This window comes from Monopterus albus, unplaced genomic scaffold (assembly GCF_001952655.1).
Source record: "Monopterus albus unplaced genomic scaffold, M_albus_1.0 scaffold524.1, whole genome shotgun sequence".
Taxonomy (NCBI): domain Eukaryota; kingdom Metazoa; phylum Chordata; class Actinopteri; order Synbranchiformes; family Synbranchidae; genus Monopterus; species Monopterus albus.
The window spans coordinates 6,752-21,061 of record NW_018128404.1 but is presented as its reverse complement, the minus strand read 5'-3'; the positions used below and the strand labels follow the sequence as shown (position 1 = coordinate 21,061).

The window sequence follows — 14,310 nt, the reverse complement described above, 5'->3', positions numbered from 1 at the left end:
CCTTTGTTTCTCTTTCCTTTTCTGTCTCTCTCTCTCAGAACAAAGCAGATCTGTGCCTTTGATCAGCCTTCTCTTCCTCACCTCTCTCCGTCTGACCCTCACTGATAAATATTCACTGCTTTCTTCAGCAGAGGGATCGATTCTGATTCTTGATTTCTGTTTGGATGGAGCGCTGCACAGCTCTACAACAGCACAAAATGAGTTGGGTTGTCATTTGGCACAAATACTGTTTACATCTACACATCTGTGAAACTACAAAGACGTTCTCAGTGTCTCCAGCCCCAACTGACTAAACTTGAAATTAACGCTATTAACAACAGTGACAACAACTCTCAAACCTCCTGCTTAATTAATCTTTCTGTGACTGCGGCAACGTTGGGGACTTAGCAGTGGCCACCAGCCAAAAGCTGCTAATTTCTGCAGCTTGATTTTGGATAACAGCCTTTGCTGGAGAATTACAGACCAACAGTGCACGGAAAAAGAACTGGTCCTGCTGCATCTCGATCCATTACAGAAACCATACACCATCGGGACCAGAAAAACATATTGGATGAGCCTGATTGGAGAATTCTGCACTTCTCTCCCATGTTGACCTGGAATAAGAACCTCTCTATATGTGAACCAGCCCAATATGAGGTTCAGGACGTAGGATTCTGTATCAGTTGGATGACAGCTGGACCAGTTGGACTTTGCTGCAGACCTTCTGGCCAATTGGGCCAAATACCTCTCTGCATCTATACCAGGTGTATCAGGGCAAAGAGCGTTCCTGCAAACGTCCTGTGCGGCTGGACCAGTTGGTCCTGACATATGAGCCAGGATGGGATCAACACTTATTACAGAGGCTTGGGATTAGTACAGCACTCGATCAGGTTGATCTGGTTTTAGTAAAACATCTCAGCTACAGAGAGTCTGCCAACAACCACTGACCCAGACTGGGCATAGCTTGGTCTAACTGGTCCAAATAGTCACACCCAAATCTCATTCATAATCAGTGCAACAGTTGTTAAGTGTGTCCCCACCTTTCAACTGACATAAAAATGCTTCTCACATTTGAAGACTTTCTTATTCAGATTGGTTTATCATGAGTTTAAGGTTTGCTCTTATCTGACACAAAACAAGGCACACAATACCATCCATCCATTATCCAGAACAGGGTCGTGGGGCAACTGGAGCGGGTTCCACCCTGGACAGGTCACCAGTCTGTCACAGGGCTGACATGTTGACAAACAACCACACACACTCACTCCTACAGGCCATTTAGAGTCTCCAGTCAGTCTAAGCTGCACGTCTTTGGATTGTGGGAGGAAGCCAGAGTACCCGGAGACAACCCACGCAGGCACAGGGAGAACATGCAGACTCTGCACAGAAAGGCCCCAGGTCGGCCGGGGCTCGAACCCAGAACTTTCTTGCTATGAGGCAACAGCACTGCCCACTGCTCCAAAATGCTACCCGGGGTATTTCCAGTTCACTTTGGTGCAGGCAGGTTTTGCTTATAGAAGATAAATTAAACAGTTTCTGTCTTTTTCCGAGTGTAACTCGTGTAGATGGCAGTGAAGTGAAAGGGATCAAGACAGCTGGGGCTCGAACCCGAAACCTTCTTTCTGTGAGGCGAGAGCGCTAACCACTGCATCAGCATGCTGCCCCAGACAAAAGCTAAAAACGTTTAAATTTCAGACTTCCTAGATCAACAACATCAAAAGTGACGGCCAAGAGGCTGAGGAAGCCATTCTGTGAGTCCTGACTGAACAGATGGACGAGAAAAGATGAAATATAAAACAAACACAGACTCACAGTGAGAGGGGGGTGAAACAAAAAAGAAGACAAGAAGAGTGAGACAGGGAGAAAGAGGGAACAATAAGATGATGTATCGCTCCTTGTATTCTAATGAATGCTTTGCAAACATTGTGTGCAGTAATAAATTGTCCACTTTGAACCAAAACATTGCAGAGTAAAATATGCACCGACAGCTGTGTGAGTGCGAGGAAGTGCCTATAGCATTCTGAAGCACTCTGTTGCACCAGCTCCCCTGTGACACACTGAACATAAGCAGGTGAGTCACAGTAAAGCTAGAGACTTGTGAGTTTTAACAGCAAAACCTCTTTTTGTTTGTCTTTTCATAAGACTCCAGTTTGTCATATCAGAATTAACATAAGACTTAACAGCAAAATTAACAAAAAGAGTTTGAGTCTCCTTGTTTCTCAGAGTAGCAGGTTTATTAAGAGACACTCAGACAAAGCATGAAGGCTGTCACTGCTAAACAGAGGCATGATGCTTTTGTTACAGTGAAGAGAACAGGAAGGTCACACATCCAGGTAGTGAGCGGGTCAGGAGGTGCAGAACTCTAGTGAAATAACATGTACAGTGTTTAACTTCCTGTCTGACAAAGAATAATGGTCCACCAACACAAACAGGACACTAACCCTCTAATCTCACCGTTACTTAAGGGTTAGATAAGACGTAAGATAAGAAAGGATTATCTTATCTTATATTATCTCTATCTTACTTGCCAGTGATAAAACCTCAAACCTTGTCTGCTGGTTTGGGTCAACCAAACTCTAGACTTCTGTTTAGTTTGGCCTGTTTGTGCTGGCGCATGATAAGTTTTGAAGTGGGCTCTAATGTGGCTCGCTTGTGGTGTGAAACCACAGGAAATTATCATAGTAAATATAAAAGTTTAACATGACTTACAGGTGCAGTGTGTGAGATTTAGTGACATCTAGGGGTGAGGACTGCAACGTTTAGCAAAGCTCTCATACTGTACGTCTCATACATGCAAACTTTTTACATTAAAATAAGTTTCAAAAACATTTTGCCAGCAGGCTGATGTCTAATAAGGTGAATGGCAGCACCCCCATTGCCACCGCATGCCTGGATTGCACTATGTAACTTTGGGTGAGTGTCCCTCACACCTCACGTGGTAGCTGCGTTTTGCTAACAGCTGTCCTGACGGTGTCAACACCACCACCACAGCACAGTGTGCATCTCTGCTAATGTTATTCAAACACTTCATGACATACTTCAACGTAGGCTGTGACCCTGCCGACGTCATCCTGTCTCACTGAGACTTTTCCAGATGTAAAAACTCATCTGCCTTAGCCCCACAAATAAATAAATTCATCTCAGGCCAGAAAGTTTGGTCAATCTTTGTCACTGTCACACCAAATGAGCTTTTGAAATTTGCTGCCTAACAAACCCGCCTCAGCTACAGCTTGTAATAAATTTCACTGCCCAATGTTTATTATGTGCAATATGAATGAATCTATACCATGTGGGCAACAGCGTTTCATTCCATTACACACATCCACATTCAAATGCTTAGCAAACTATCCAAAATACAAGCAGTATTTTTGTAAAACTAAAACCCCATTCCATTATTTTTCTTTTGTTATGACTGTTCATCTTCAGCGTCACAATAAATATATAACAAATCCTGTAATATTACATTACCATTCTTTCATTGTCTGTCACAATTAAGTAACAGCTTCATTGTATAAACAAATGCACACATACTACCATCTATGAGGAGGAGGGGTGAAAGAGCAACTAGTATTTATGACAGTTGGGTACAACTCAATAACACACAGCAGCTATAGGGGGAGACGAACTGCCAAGTTGTGTATTGTTGCCTTAAACAGTCCTCATGGCTGTTTCACAGTGATTACCGTAAATGTAAGTCAAAATGCACACTTGGAAAACAAACAAAAGCTAACAGCGGCTCACTCGGCCACAGTGGGTTGGTTACCCAGCACTTGCCATGTTCTAGATAAAGCTGTTAACCAAAAGGCTACCTTTACTTGATAGGATAAATTACCTGTCCAGCAGGAAACAGGCAACTTCAACATCTCTCTGGAAACATTTGTCTTTCATCAAGGAACTACATCTGGGAAAGGCCACACCAGTGTTTATCCTCATCTTATACTGTTGCCTGTCCCATTTCTTCGTATCTCTGCTTCTTTGGCAACGAGGATTCACACCGTCTTCCTTTGTCTTGTGTTAAAGTTTAATTATGATCCACCATTTCTTCAAATTACAGTTCTTAAACTCACAACAGTGGTTTTAATGTTACTTCTTCTCCGTCTTCCCAGTGTCTCCAAATCCAAGCTGCTACGTCTGTGAAAATTCACATTTTAAAGCCAGTGTGTGGTTTGTCTGTTCAGGGCTACTGTATCAGATATGGCAGCCTCTGTGATAGGGGACCCGCTCCTATGTAGGTATAAAAGGCTCATTCTAAGATAAAGAAAACACAGTGATTCTTATTTTCTGGTGATTACATATTAATGAAAACATAGTTATGCATATTATAGCCTGTTTCTGACAATAAATCCTAAATATTACACACTGCACCTTTAAAATGCTAAACTACGGTCTACTCCAGCTTCTGTCTATAAACTGTCAACAAAGCAACAAGAGATCTGTTTAAGCAACCAAAATGATGACAAGGACAGGCAACGTGTGTTGCCATGCACATCAGGACGGGAGTTTCTGATGATGATAAGCCATGTGATGAAAGCTGATGGGGCCCTCTAGGACCTGCTCATGTAATAGATGTGCTGGACCTCAGACAACAGAGCCGTGATGGCATATAATGACTGAACAACATGAGACTGAATACTGAACAGAACTTGGACCTGGTACAGTAACTGAGCAGACTAACAAAGGCCCCCAGAAGCAGTGAGTCACACCATCTAATCTAAATTCATTGGTAAGTGTCCAACAGGGCTGGATTTGTCTCCAGGTTTCAGGGTTCAAGATGAAGATGTAGGTAAAGGAAAAGGAGTCCTCACACATGCAGTGATGTAAGTGTGTGTGCCGAATGCTCCTGTTAGGCTGCCAGAATACACACTGTGCTGTTTCCTCCTGCATATGGTTGAATGACTGTGTGAGAGAGAGAGTAAATCTGTTTTGCTGAACCTTGTCCCGGTGTTTGTCTTTGTCTGTTTTAATTAACAGGCGGCTGATAGGAATCAACATCTCCTGGGGAACACGATCAACAATCAACACAATGTCAGAGTCACTTAAACCATTTGGTGGTTCAGTGCGTTGAGACGCTCACAACAATCCACTGACTGAAGGACTCCTACTGCACACTGGCCTGGACACACACCTTTACACTGTGTCTGTACCCACAGCAAACCAAGGCTCTGCACAGGATGCCAGCAAATCTATGCAACCTGCAGTCATCTGTGCACACAAACTGTATTTGACCTGCATGGGTTTGCACAACTACTCTGTTAACCATCATGGTTACAGTAACAACCACTCGAAGAGATGTGGTGTGTCGCTCCATCTGTGTTTACCTCGGCAGTTTACATTTCAGTCCATCTGCTCCCTCATGAACAACAACAACATCAGCAGTGTAGAGTAAACACACTGAACTGATCAACAGATACCCAACATGACGTTACTTCAGTTCTAATCAACAGCTGATGTTAGGATGATCCCCAGGCCGTGAGTCCTCACAGCAGCTGGAAACCAAACAAACCCTTCAGATTCAGTCTACAATATAAAACCAAGCCGGTGATCAGACGCTCATAAAACTCTTTAGAATTTCCCTCTTTAAGTCCTCAGATCATCTTGTTGTGTCTGATGAGTGGCAACATTAAACTCTGTAACAGAGTTTCACACACAAACCTGTGTTCCTATGCATGTGAGGGCAATGACAGGATTCATCTTACCCCAGCATGCTTTGCAAGTCCCCTCCACGAAACCTAGCCTAGTCATATTTTTGAGATATGTAAACACAAAAATAAAAGAAGTACTTTTATGGGGAAGCATCTTTGTCACAGGCCATTCAGATGACTACCTCATGTATCTTTAATAATGAAAAACTACAGAGTGTATCTGTTCAGCTCAGCATGACACCCCCCAAGAACTACAGCGCTGCCAGAACAGTGGACTCTAAAGTGGACTTGCATGAAACCAAATGCTGTGACTTGTGTGCATCTATGTGGGACTGTGTGGTAAGTGCACACTGTTATGTCAGTCTACCTGGGACTTTTATTTAGCCATCTGTGGCCTTTAGTAATCGCTCATGTCTCTGGGGAAACTGGGTTGCCTTGGCAGAGGTTGGTGCTCTCTGAGTGCCGTCCAGTGACTTTGTGAGTTTTGCTGTTAACACATAAACAAACGCTGGCAAAAACATTACCCCCACCTGTAGTGGAGGTGATAATGTTATCCCCACTAAAAAACAATAGACAGTGTTGGAAGACAATCATAAAGACACACCGACTGCAATTTTCTGGGCTGATTCCAATTTCCAATTTTTTTTAAGTCCAACCTGCTGATTCAGATTTTCGCTTTCTAAAAACTGTAAAGATGACTATCTCAGTGAACCAGATACTGATTCTGCATCAGCATCAGCTTTACTGGCCAGGTGGACTCTGACTGTGGTACAGTGGCTCTCAGTGTGTATGTACAATGCTTTTCCATAAGGTAACAAGTAAACAATAAACAAGACAAGCTTGAGAAAACAACTAAAGAAAAAGAATGTACATTAGCAAATTACAGAAATATATATACATTCAGTTTAGATGCAGTTTTTCAGATCGATACTGCACTGAGGGTTGTCGTTCTGTTACACAGTCAGGCACTGATCCTTGATCAGGAATAGTCATTATAGCTAACATTTACCAAGGTTTTCAGCCTTCAACCCCACAATGTGACTGCATAAACAGATGTTGTCCCCACAACATGATGAATACAAAGCCAACACAAACAATTCCTCTGTTAAACTGTTTACAGCTGAGCCAGCTGATTAGTGAAAGCTTTGAACAACTTGTAAGTGTGAGAGCAAGATAAAAGGCTTCAGGATGGAATGAAACGCAAAGCTGCAGGCAACACGCCACGTTATCGCCTCCGTTTCCTCCATACTAACAAAGCAAATGTTGGAAGATACACAAAGAGATGAAAACAGAAGTGACAGAGAGACAAAGCCACACAAAATACCATTACTACCTTTTTATGACACGTCCAATAATATGTATGACTTAATATAGTGTAGAGCATCACACTCTGCAGCTTAACATTGTTATTCAATCTGGCTTTATTCTGCACTGTAGCAGCAGCAGTCGCCTGGAGTTAACAATCACCCAGACTCAGCAGAGAGAAATGTGGGTCTGAGGCCACATCCTGAAGAAAATGAAATGAAAACGACACATTCTTCAGTCGACCAAAGGCACCGCAATATTTACACCACACCTTTTCATTTCCATCATGGAAATACAGCAATATGACAGCGAGACCACTCCAGTCGGGTCTGACAGGTAAAGGGACAGTTCACCCGAATTACCACAAAGCATTCCCTCCCATGTCTTTTTTGGCAGATGGATCACTCACAATAGCCCTGGGTGTGAAATTTTCTGTGATTTCTACTCCGGTTTGATCAATGCACATAATCAGTCTGGATGTCTTACAGTACTTTAAGGTCGAGCACAGGTCAGTTTGGATGTGCATGTTGTCACGCAGGCACTTTTAAAAGCACCAAAACAGGAAAGTGTCAGGCACAGGAAACACAATGTCTGTTTTATAAAACGTTTAGGTGAAAAATAGAAAGAGTCTGTCTAGTTTCTAATTCTAGGAAATCACAGTGAATGTTTCAGTTTAACTGGTTGAATGTCACCCTCATGGAGAGCATAGCAACCAATGCTGAATACGTAGAGATAACACAGGTAAACGTTTTGGTGTGAATAGGATTTACTCTCCAGGCCTGTAAGAAACAACCACTCTCCAGTCTTCATGTGTGTTGCCTCCAAAGTGAACCAAGAATTCATTAATCCAGTTTTTATCTATCATGTTACCACTTCACAACAATGGAGGAAATTAGTTTGAGGTATTCAAAGAATTGAAAAATGACCAATGAAATTCCGTTGTTTCCATTGGACTGGGGTATTATAATTGTGGATATTTCAGCACAAGGGCACATAAAGCCAAACATATTCTAACATATGGCCAAACGTGTGTGTATTCTTGGTCTGGGGCTGTTTTCCACGGTTTCAGTTAGAGGGAATGTCAAAGCCCCAGGAGACAATGAGGTTTAAAAGACTACTCTGTGGCAGCAGTTGAGGGAAAGGCCATTTATTTTCCAAAATAAATAACACAAAGCAACACCAAAAAAAACTTTTTATAGTGGCCAAAGTGAGAGAGTTTAAAAACTGCCACTGAGCCCTTTTGTAGAAGCAGTCAAACTGCTTTTGTTGTTATTTACTATATGTCTGTACTGACTTTGTGTTCAAGTAAAATGGAACAAAAGCGCAGCGCTGTTTGCTATGAAATGCAAAGTGTGTGACAATGGAATGAAAGTCCACTCCACAACAAGAGACAAAGGAACAGCAAAGTGGTCCTGACACTTAAAGAGCCCACAGTGCTTGTCCTTGTTTTCTGACGCATCTACAATGTGACAACGGTGAATTATCATCTCAGATGTGACCTAAAGCTCAAACAATGAGGTGAACGTATGTTCTAATATTTTTATGCAGAAGCTACTCGGTTTATACATGGCTGGCAAATTTTTACTCCTGAGACTTTTTTTCTAAAAAGATGAAGGATTTCGTGATAGTTTAAGGATTTCGTTGAATGGTCATATTCTCCAGGCAACTGTGTGGTGTCCCCACCACACTGGCAAAATGCTATACTGCCTTGTTTGTGACGTGTATTTTCAATAAAGCTTATAAAAAAAAAAAAGACCTCCACCAGTGACATCGTAAAAGCTGAATCTTTTGACTGGTTTTGTAGACATATTCTCCCTCCTGCTGCTGCACTGTGACCAGAAGATGTGGAGAAAAACCCAGGGCCTGGGGTTACTACATGTATGGGAATGTTCCTGTACAGGGACTCACTGTTTCACCTGACCACGTCTAACTTACAAGCAGCCGGCCAGTGAAGCCACCACAGCAGTTAGTGATCAGCTCATCAACATTGGATTCCCCCGGAGCACAGTACCTGTTTGTCCTGACTGCTTGAGGCCAGTGTGTCTGCCACATGTGACGTGCTGCTGGTTAGCCAGCGGATTAACGCTCCATGATGTTATTGTCGGTGCTACACTACCTGTTAGAATTTGTTTCACTACTGTAGGACTGTATGTGGTCGTGGGGGGAAGATACAATGACCACTGGTTTGATTTACCGACCTTGGAGCTACTTGAAGGGGAGTGATGTTTCCACTACTTGGTGGGACTTAACAGTAAGTTTAAAAAACAAATGTTGTGTGTCTGTTAATGCCTTGTTTCTGTAACGTTAGAGAATTGTTGTAAGGCTGGAGAAGTTACTATGTCTGCATTATGACAGTTAAAATATGGGGTTTATCAATTACCCGCTTTGTTTAGAGTGTTACACATCTCTTTTCAACGGTACATATATTGTTGTTTACCTATCTATGGAGGAGAAATTCTAATTAATTAATGCCTTCACAGTTTGTCCTGCTGTCCACCTGTGACACAACACCGGCAGCAGGAGTTGTGCACATTCACAAACTGTCCTCTCGTTTTTAGGAAGAGGTTCTAATAATAATAATAATTACAGACTATTTGGAGTTCTGAGGGGTGCCAAGCTAATGTAGAGGTACCCAAAATTAAAACATTAAATGGCTGGAAATGAGCAAAATGAGCAGCTGCAGGGACTTTAATGACTCATAGAAAATTCCAGTCCAGTGGCCTCGACTGAAGTGGCCAGCAGCAGAAAACACTGTTGTTTACATTCCACAACTTTCTACACTTACATCAGAACAGAAGATTTAGAGGAATCTTACACAAAAAGGTTACCTGAAAGTTGACAAATGAAGCATTCATTCAGGCAGAGCACTGAAGTCGTACTTGTACTGGCTGACTGGGGTTATACAGCATGGATATTAAAACCTACATGATCACATGCTGCTCCCTCCACCACCACAGCCTCCTCCTCTCCTTTCTGTGTGGTGTTTGTGTTGTTGATTTAACTTTGTTGAATGCCACATTCTTTGACGACTCCCTCAAACAGCAGCTGTAAAACCAATGATCAGTTCCCTACCACAAGTGTCTCTAACTGAAGTCTTAGTTTAAATTTAAAAATTGCAGTTACACAAAACCACACACCCCTGCAGATCCTCTGATCTGAGACGACTCCTTTATGCTTTTAATTTGTTGCTACAGTCAACAAGAATGTCAGTGAGCCTTCTTCTTTGTTTGAATATTTATACGTGCATGTGGGTCCTTTTACGACAGAACCCATGAAACAGACAACTGGCTGTGTACGTCCCCATCTGAATGTGACATTGTATCAATAACACCCAAACACAAACACAACTGTTGTTTTTAAAGTCAGATGTGTAATCCTCCCTGACAAACCAAACACAGCAGCGCTCCGCTCTGTCGTCTCCATCACGCTGTTTCTTCGCCTCTTTGTTTTTCCATCTCCCACGCTCTTATCTTCTATTGCCTTCTCTCTCTCCCTCACATCTGTCTCCATTGTTTAAGCTCCCTCGCCCTCTTGCACCTCCTGACTGAAACCTTTAAACTGTCTCCTGCTTCATCATGTGCATCTGCTTGTCACATATCTGATGTTGTACTGTAAGAAGAGGATCATCTCCTCTGCTGTTTTTGTTGCCGGAGGAGCTTCACAATACATGCGTTTGTCTTTGTATAGCTGTGAGGACACGCCCAAACCTAACCTAATCCCATTGTCAGACAACATCCTCACAGTGCTGTCATCAACTAAACTTTGTCTATAGAAATACATGCGCACTCACATGCAAAGAGCTGCTTGGTGTTGACTTCTATCGTGTTCAGTCTGTTTACAACTGGATCATTTGCATCTGTTAAAGGAAAATTCTGCTTTTGGTTGACACCGTTGGCCCCTGTCAGGGATTACGATTAACTCTTATCTATTTAAAGCCACAGCAGCCTAAGGTGAACAGATCAGCCCAGGGTCAGGCTCAGCGACAGAGGTGAGTTTAGTCTCTGACATATTATCAACAAATTTAGCTGCTGCTGTGTGTCATTTTCTCTACAGGAACATTTTCAACTCGTAAACAATATTTAAAGCTCCATGCTGATGTTTTTCCATGACTACGTGACACATGAGGGCCACGTGCAGGACCTGAAAGCCATTCACGAGCCTTTGTGATGTCGGGACATCAACTACTAGAAAGAACTAGTAATACTAATATAAAATATGTATACAATAATTTGATACTTCAGTCAAAGCAATGCTTTTATAAAGCAAATTTAAACAGAGAAATTTAAAATGCATATACTGTATTTAACACACAGAAGCCCTGTTAATCAGGAAGCTCTAGTGGATATTCCTTACCCACTACTACATAATTAAAAACTTGACTCCACACTTTCCCCATTTTTTTTACAATTACAGTAGTACCGATGTGATTAGGCCTTTCTTGAAAAACATCCCAGTACTTTACAGCTAAATACCTGCTAATTTTAGGGCATCTGGAGGAAATTTACAAAAATACATAAGCCATAAAATAAAACGTTACCTGACTTCTTAATGATTTTCCTGTCCTGAGCTTTTGCCAGCACCAGGATGAAATGCCAGTGATGGTTTCTGCTAACAGAACTTCCAATAAGTTGCTCACAAAACAAAGCATTCTCTTAATTTTGTGTCTTTGTGCACACCTTATCTTACCAAATTTGACATATTTTCTGTCTTTCAAAAACAGGCATATTAGCTAATTAAGGTATGACCAGTGTGTCATTTTGCTATTTTTATGGTCAATAACGAACCTTAAGGCTAAAGGAAAATCTAAAATATTGAGCACTTACTGGCTAAAACAACATCAGAGCCATGGTTGATAACTGTAAATTAATCCCCCTAATGTACCTGGTGGCAGATCTCGTGGACAACCACCATGGTGAGCTCCATCTGATAGGACAACGACGACACCTCTGCGTCCAACAGGATCTTCTGCTCCACAAAGACGCTCAGCCCCCAGTTCTCCATGGCGGCGTAGGGGTGTTTGGGCACCGCCAACAAGTCTGCAAACCACATACAACAACACATCATGGCTTTTCAACACATGCTGAATGTGCTCCTCTGTTAATAAACTCCCAATCAAATTCCTCCAGTGCACCTCCACCATTTAAATAAAAGACGGCAATTGCTCTGACAGAATGACTGCTGGCATCAGAGGAGATCCCACTCTGAAGTAAAATTAAACTCATGAGTCATTTTAACAACCTGTCAACGACTCCTTTCATCCCCACAACATGGATATATGGAGCTTTTCAGATAACTCATACATATATCTGCAGTAGAGGGAAGCAGACAGACAGAGACAAGGGAAGACATGGAGGGAGAAGAAAAGAAGGAGAACGATTCCTGTGGTGAAGGGGCAGGGAGGAGGTGAGGAAAGGCATTTACTGTCAGTACTGAAGATTTATTAGAGAGGGTGAGAAGTAATTAAAAGTCAAACTTCAGCAGAAGTCGAGTTACTGAGACGGACAACATTATTTTGGTGTACCAGACAGATGCTCGGTGTAAATATCGATAACATTAGCTAGTTAGCTTACGAACTAGCTTAGCTACATCTCCGTTTGTAAGATAACCGATACATAACTCTACCTTCGTAGTCGTGGATGTATGAAGAAGCATATAGCTTAAACCCCTTATCCAGCTTGCTGCCCGGTGTATTAGACGTCGAACTGCATATTCGGTGAACATCCGTGATCTTCATCTTTGGTAGTTCTTGAAGACATCTTGAGTAGAACAGTGCCATATTTCATACTAGTCGCAAACCGGAAACGGATGATTCTGTTTTGCAGTATACGGAAGTAAGTTGCGCATAACCCCTATAGACTATAAGAGAAACTGGGTGAACAATTTTATCTCTCTTTGCTCCTCTTGTTTACTGGCTCACGGCAGGGTTGCTACTTTTCCAAGAGGGTGTTTGGGAATGCCATCATATATGAAACTGTTCATGTGTTTGGTCTGATGTCCAGAGGTTTATCAGTGCAGGACTCTGATGATGAACAGGACTGGGGGTGAAGCTGGGCTTTCTCCTGAGGGAAAGGCGTTTGGTGAGTCTACACCATGGACTGAACAAATGATGCTGATTTTAGCCTTTATCACTTCCCAACAGATTCATGTATATTTAACCTGAGACGACATCAAAGCAATAATCACTATAATCAGCCTGACATTAGCATTTAATAAATAAATGAATGAGTGCAAGCATTTCCATTATCATTATCTATATCGCTTATTCCTGAACGGGATCGCTGGAGTCAATCCCAGCTGTCACTAGGCAAGAGGTGGGGTCCATCCTGGACAGGTCACCAGTCTGTCACACTCACACTCACTCTACAGGCAATTGAGAGTCACCAATCAACCTCAGCTGCATGTCTTTGGGCTGTGGGAGGAAGCCGCAGTACCCGGAGAGAACCCACGCAGGGAGAGCACGTAGACTCTGCACAGCCCAGGTTGGTCAGCGTTGAACTCTGAGCCTTCTTGCTGCGAGGCAACAGTGCTAACCACCACGCCGCTGTGCTGCCCTGCAGATATCTCATTCAGTTTAATTTGACCATTGTACCGTAGCACTCAAATAGACACCCTGGATCTTTTCTACTGGTAGCTCGGAGTTTGATATGTCTTACATTAAGCTGCATGTGCTGATTTGCTCTGGGTGACTGTGTTCAGCTAACACATTATAAAAGACCATAAAAACTAAATTCAAAAGCTGTGATGTGCCAGCATCCAATCCCATGCCAGCTGCTGCTCTTAGGCTGAATGTGATTGGCTAACAGCTCATTATGCTCCAGATGAGTGAGGCTCAGACAGCAGAACGACTAGCTGGCTGAGGGGAAATGGTTTAACTTCAGGGGGAAATGCAAACAGGGCTATTTGGTTTAAGGTGGAATATGCAAAGGAGACATTATACTCAATGGGCATTTAAATGAAAATGAAATGAATTGTTTGCTTTTACTGCAGAATGAGCCCTTCAGGAGGTTTCAGCATCCCAGAACACACACACACTCCTGAGTTAGGCTCCTTTTAGTCTCTAGGTCGCTCTGCTGTTTCACCTGGACACTTTCTCTGCCTGCAGCCTCTCTTTTATCACTTATTTTCTCTTTTCTGTCTGTCAGAGATGGAGAATTAACTACAAATATTTGCTCATTTGTGGTCTGCAGTGACACGAGTCCTGGAGCAAAATGCGCTACAGAGTCATTAGCTTAATCCAAATGCTAAAGAGAAAGTCCTTCACTGATTTTACATATAAGATGCACAGAGCACTACTCAGCCTGTGACAACAGTTGTACAGGGTCCTCTGCAGTGTTTCTCCTTTAAGAGAACAGGCATGACGGACCGTCAATGAGGCCCCCTGCCT

At 42.5% G+C, this 14,310-nt stretch overlaps 1 protein-coding gene across 1 annotated transcript in view; it reads right to left on the bottom strand.

Moving 5' to 3' along the window:
- LOC109952969 (thyrotropin-releasing hormone-degrading ectoenzyme) overlaps window positions 1–11,962 on the bottom strand; it is a gene marked incomplete at its 5' end in the record, with an annotated part of 66,976 nt that extends 55,014 nt beyond the window's left edge. The window contains one exon of the mRNA XM_020588298.1: window positions 11,808–11,962. Within this exon, the coding sequence (XP_020443954.1) occupies window positions 11,808–11,962 (155 nt within the window). The remainder of the gene's footprint in view (window positions 1–11,807) is intronic.
- Window positions 11,963–14,310: the final 2,348 nt, after the last annotated feature.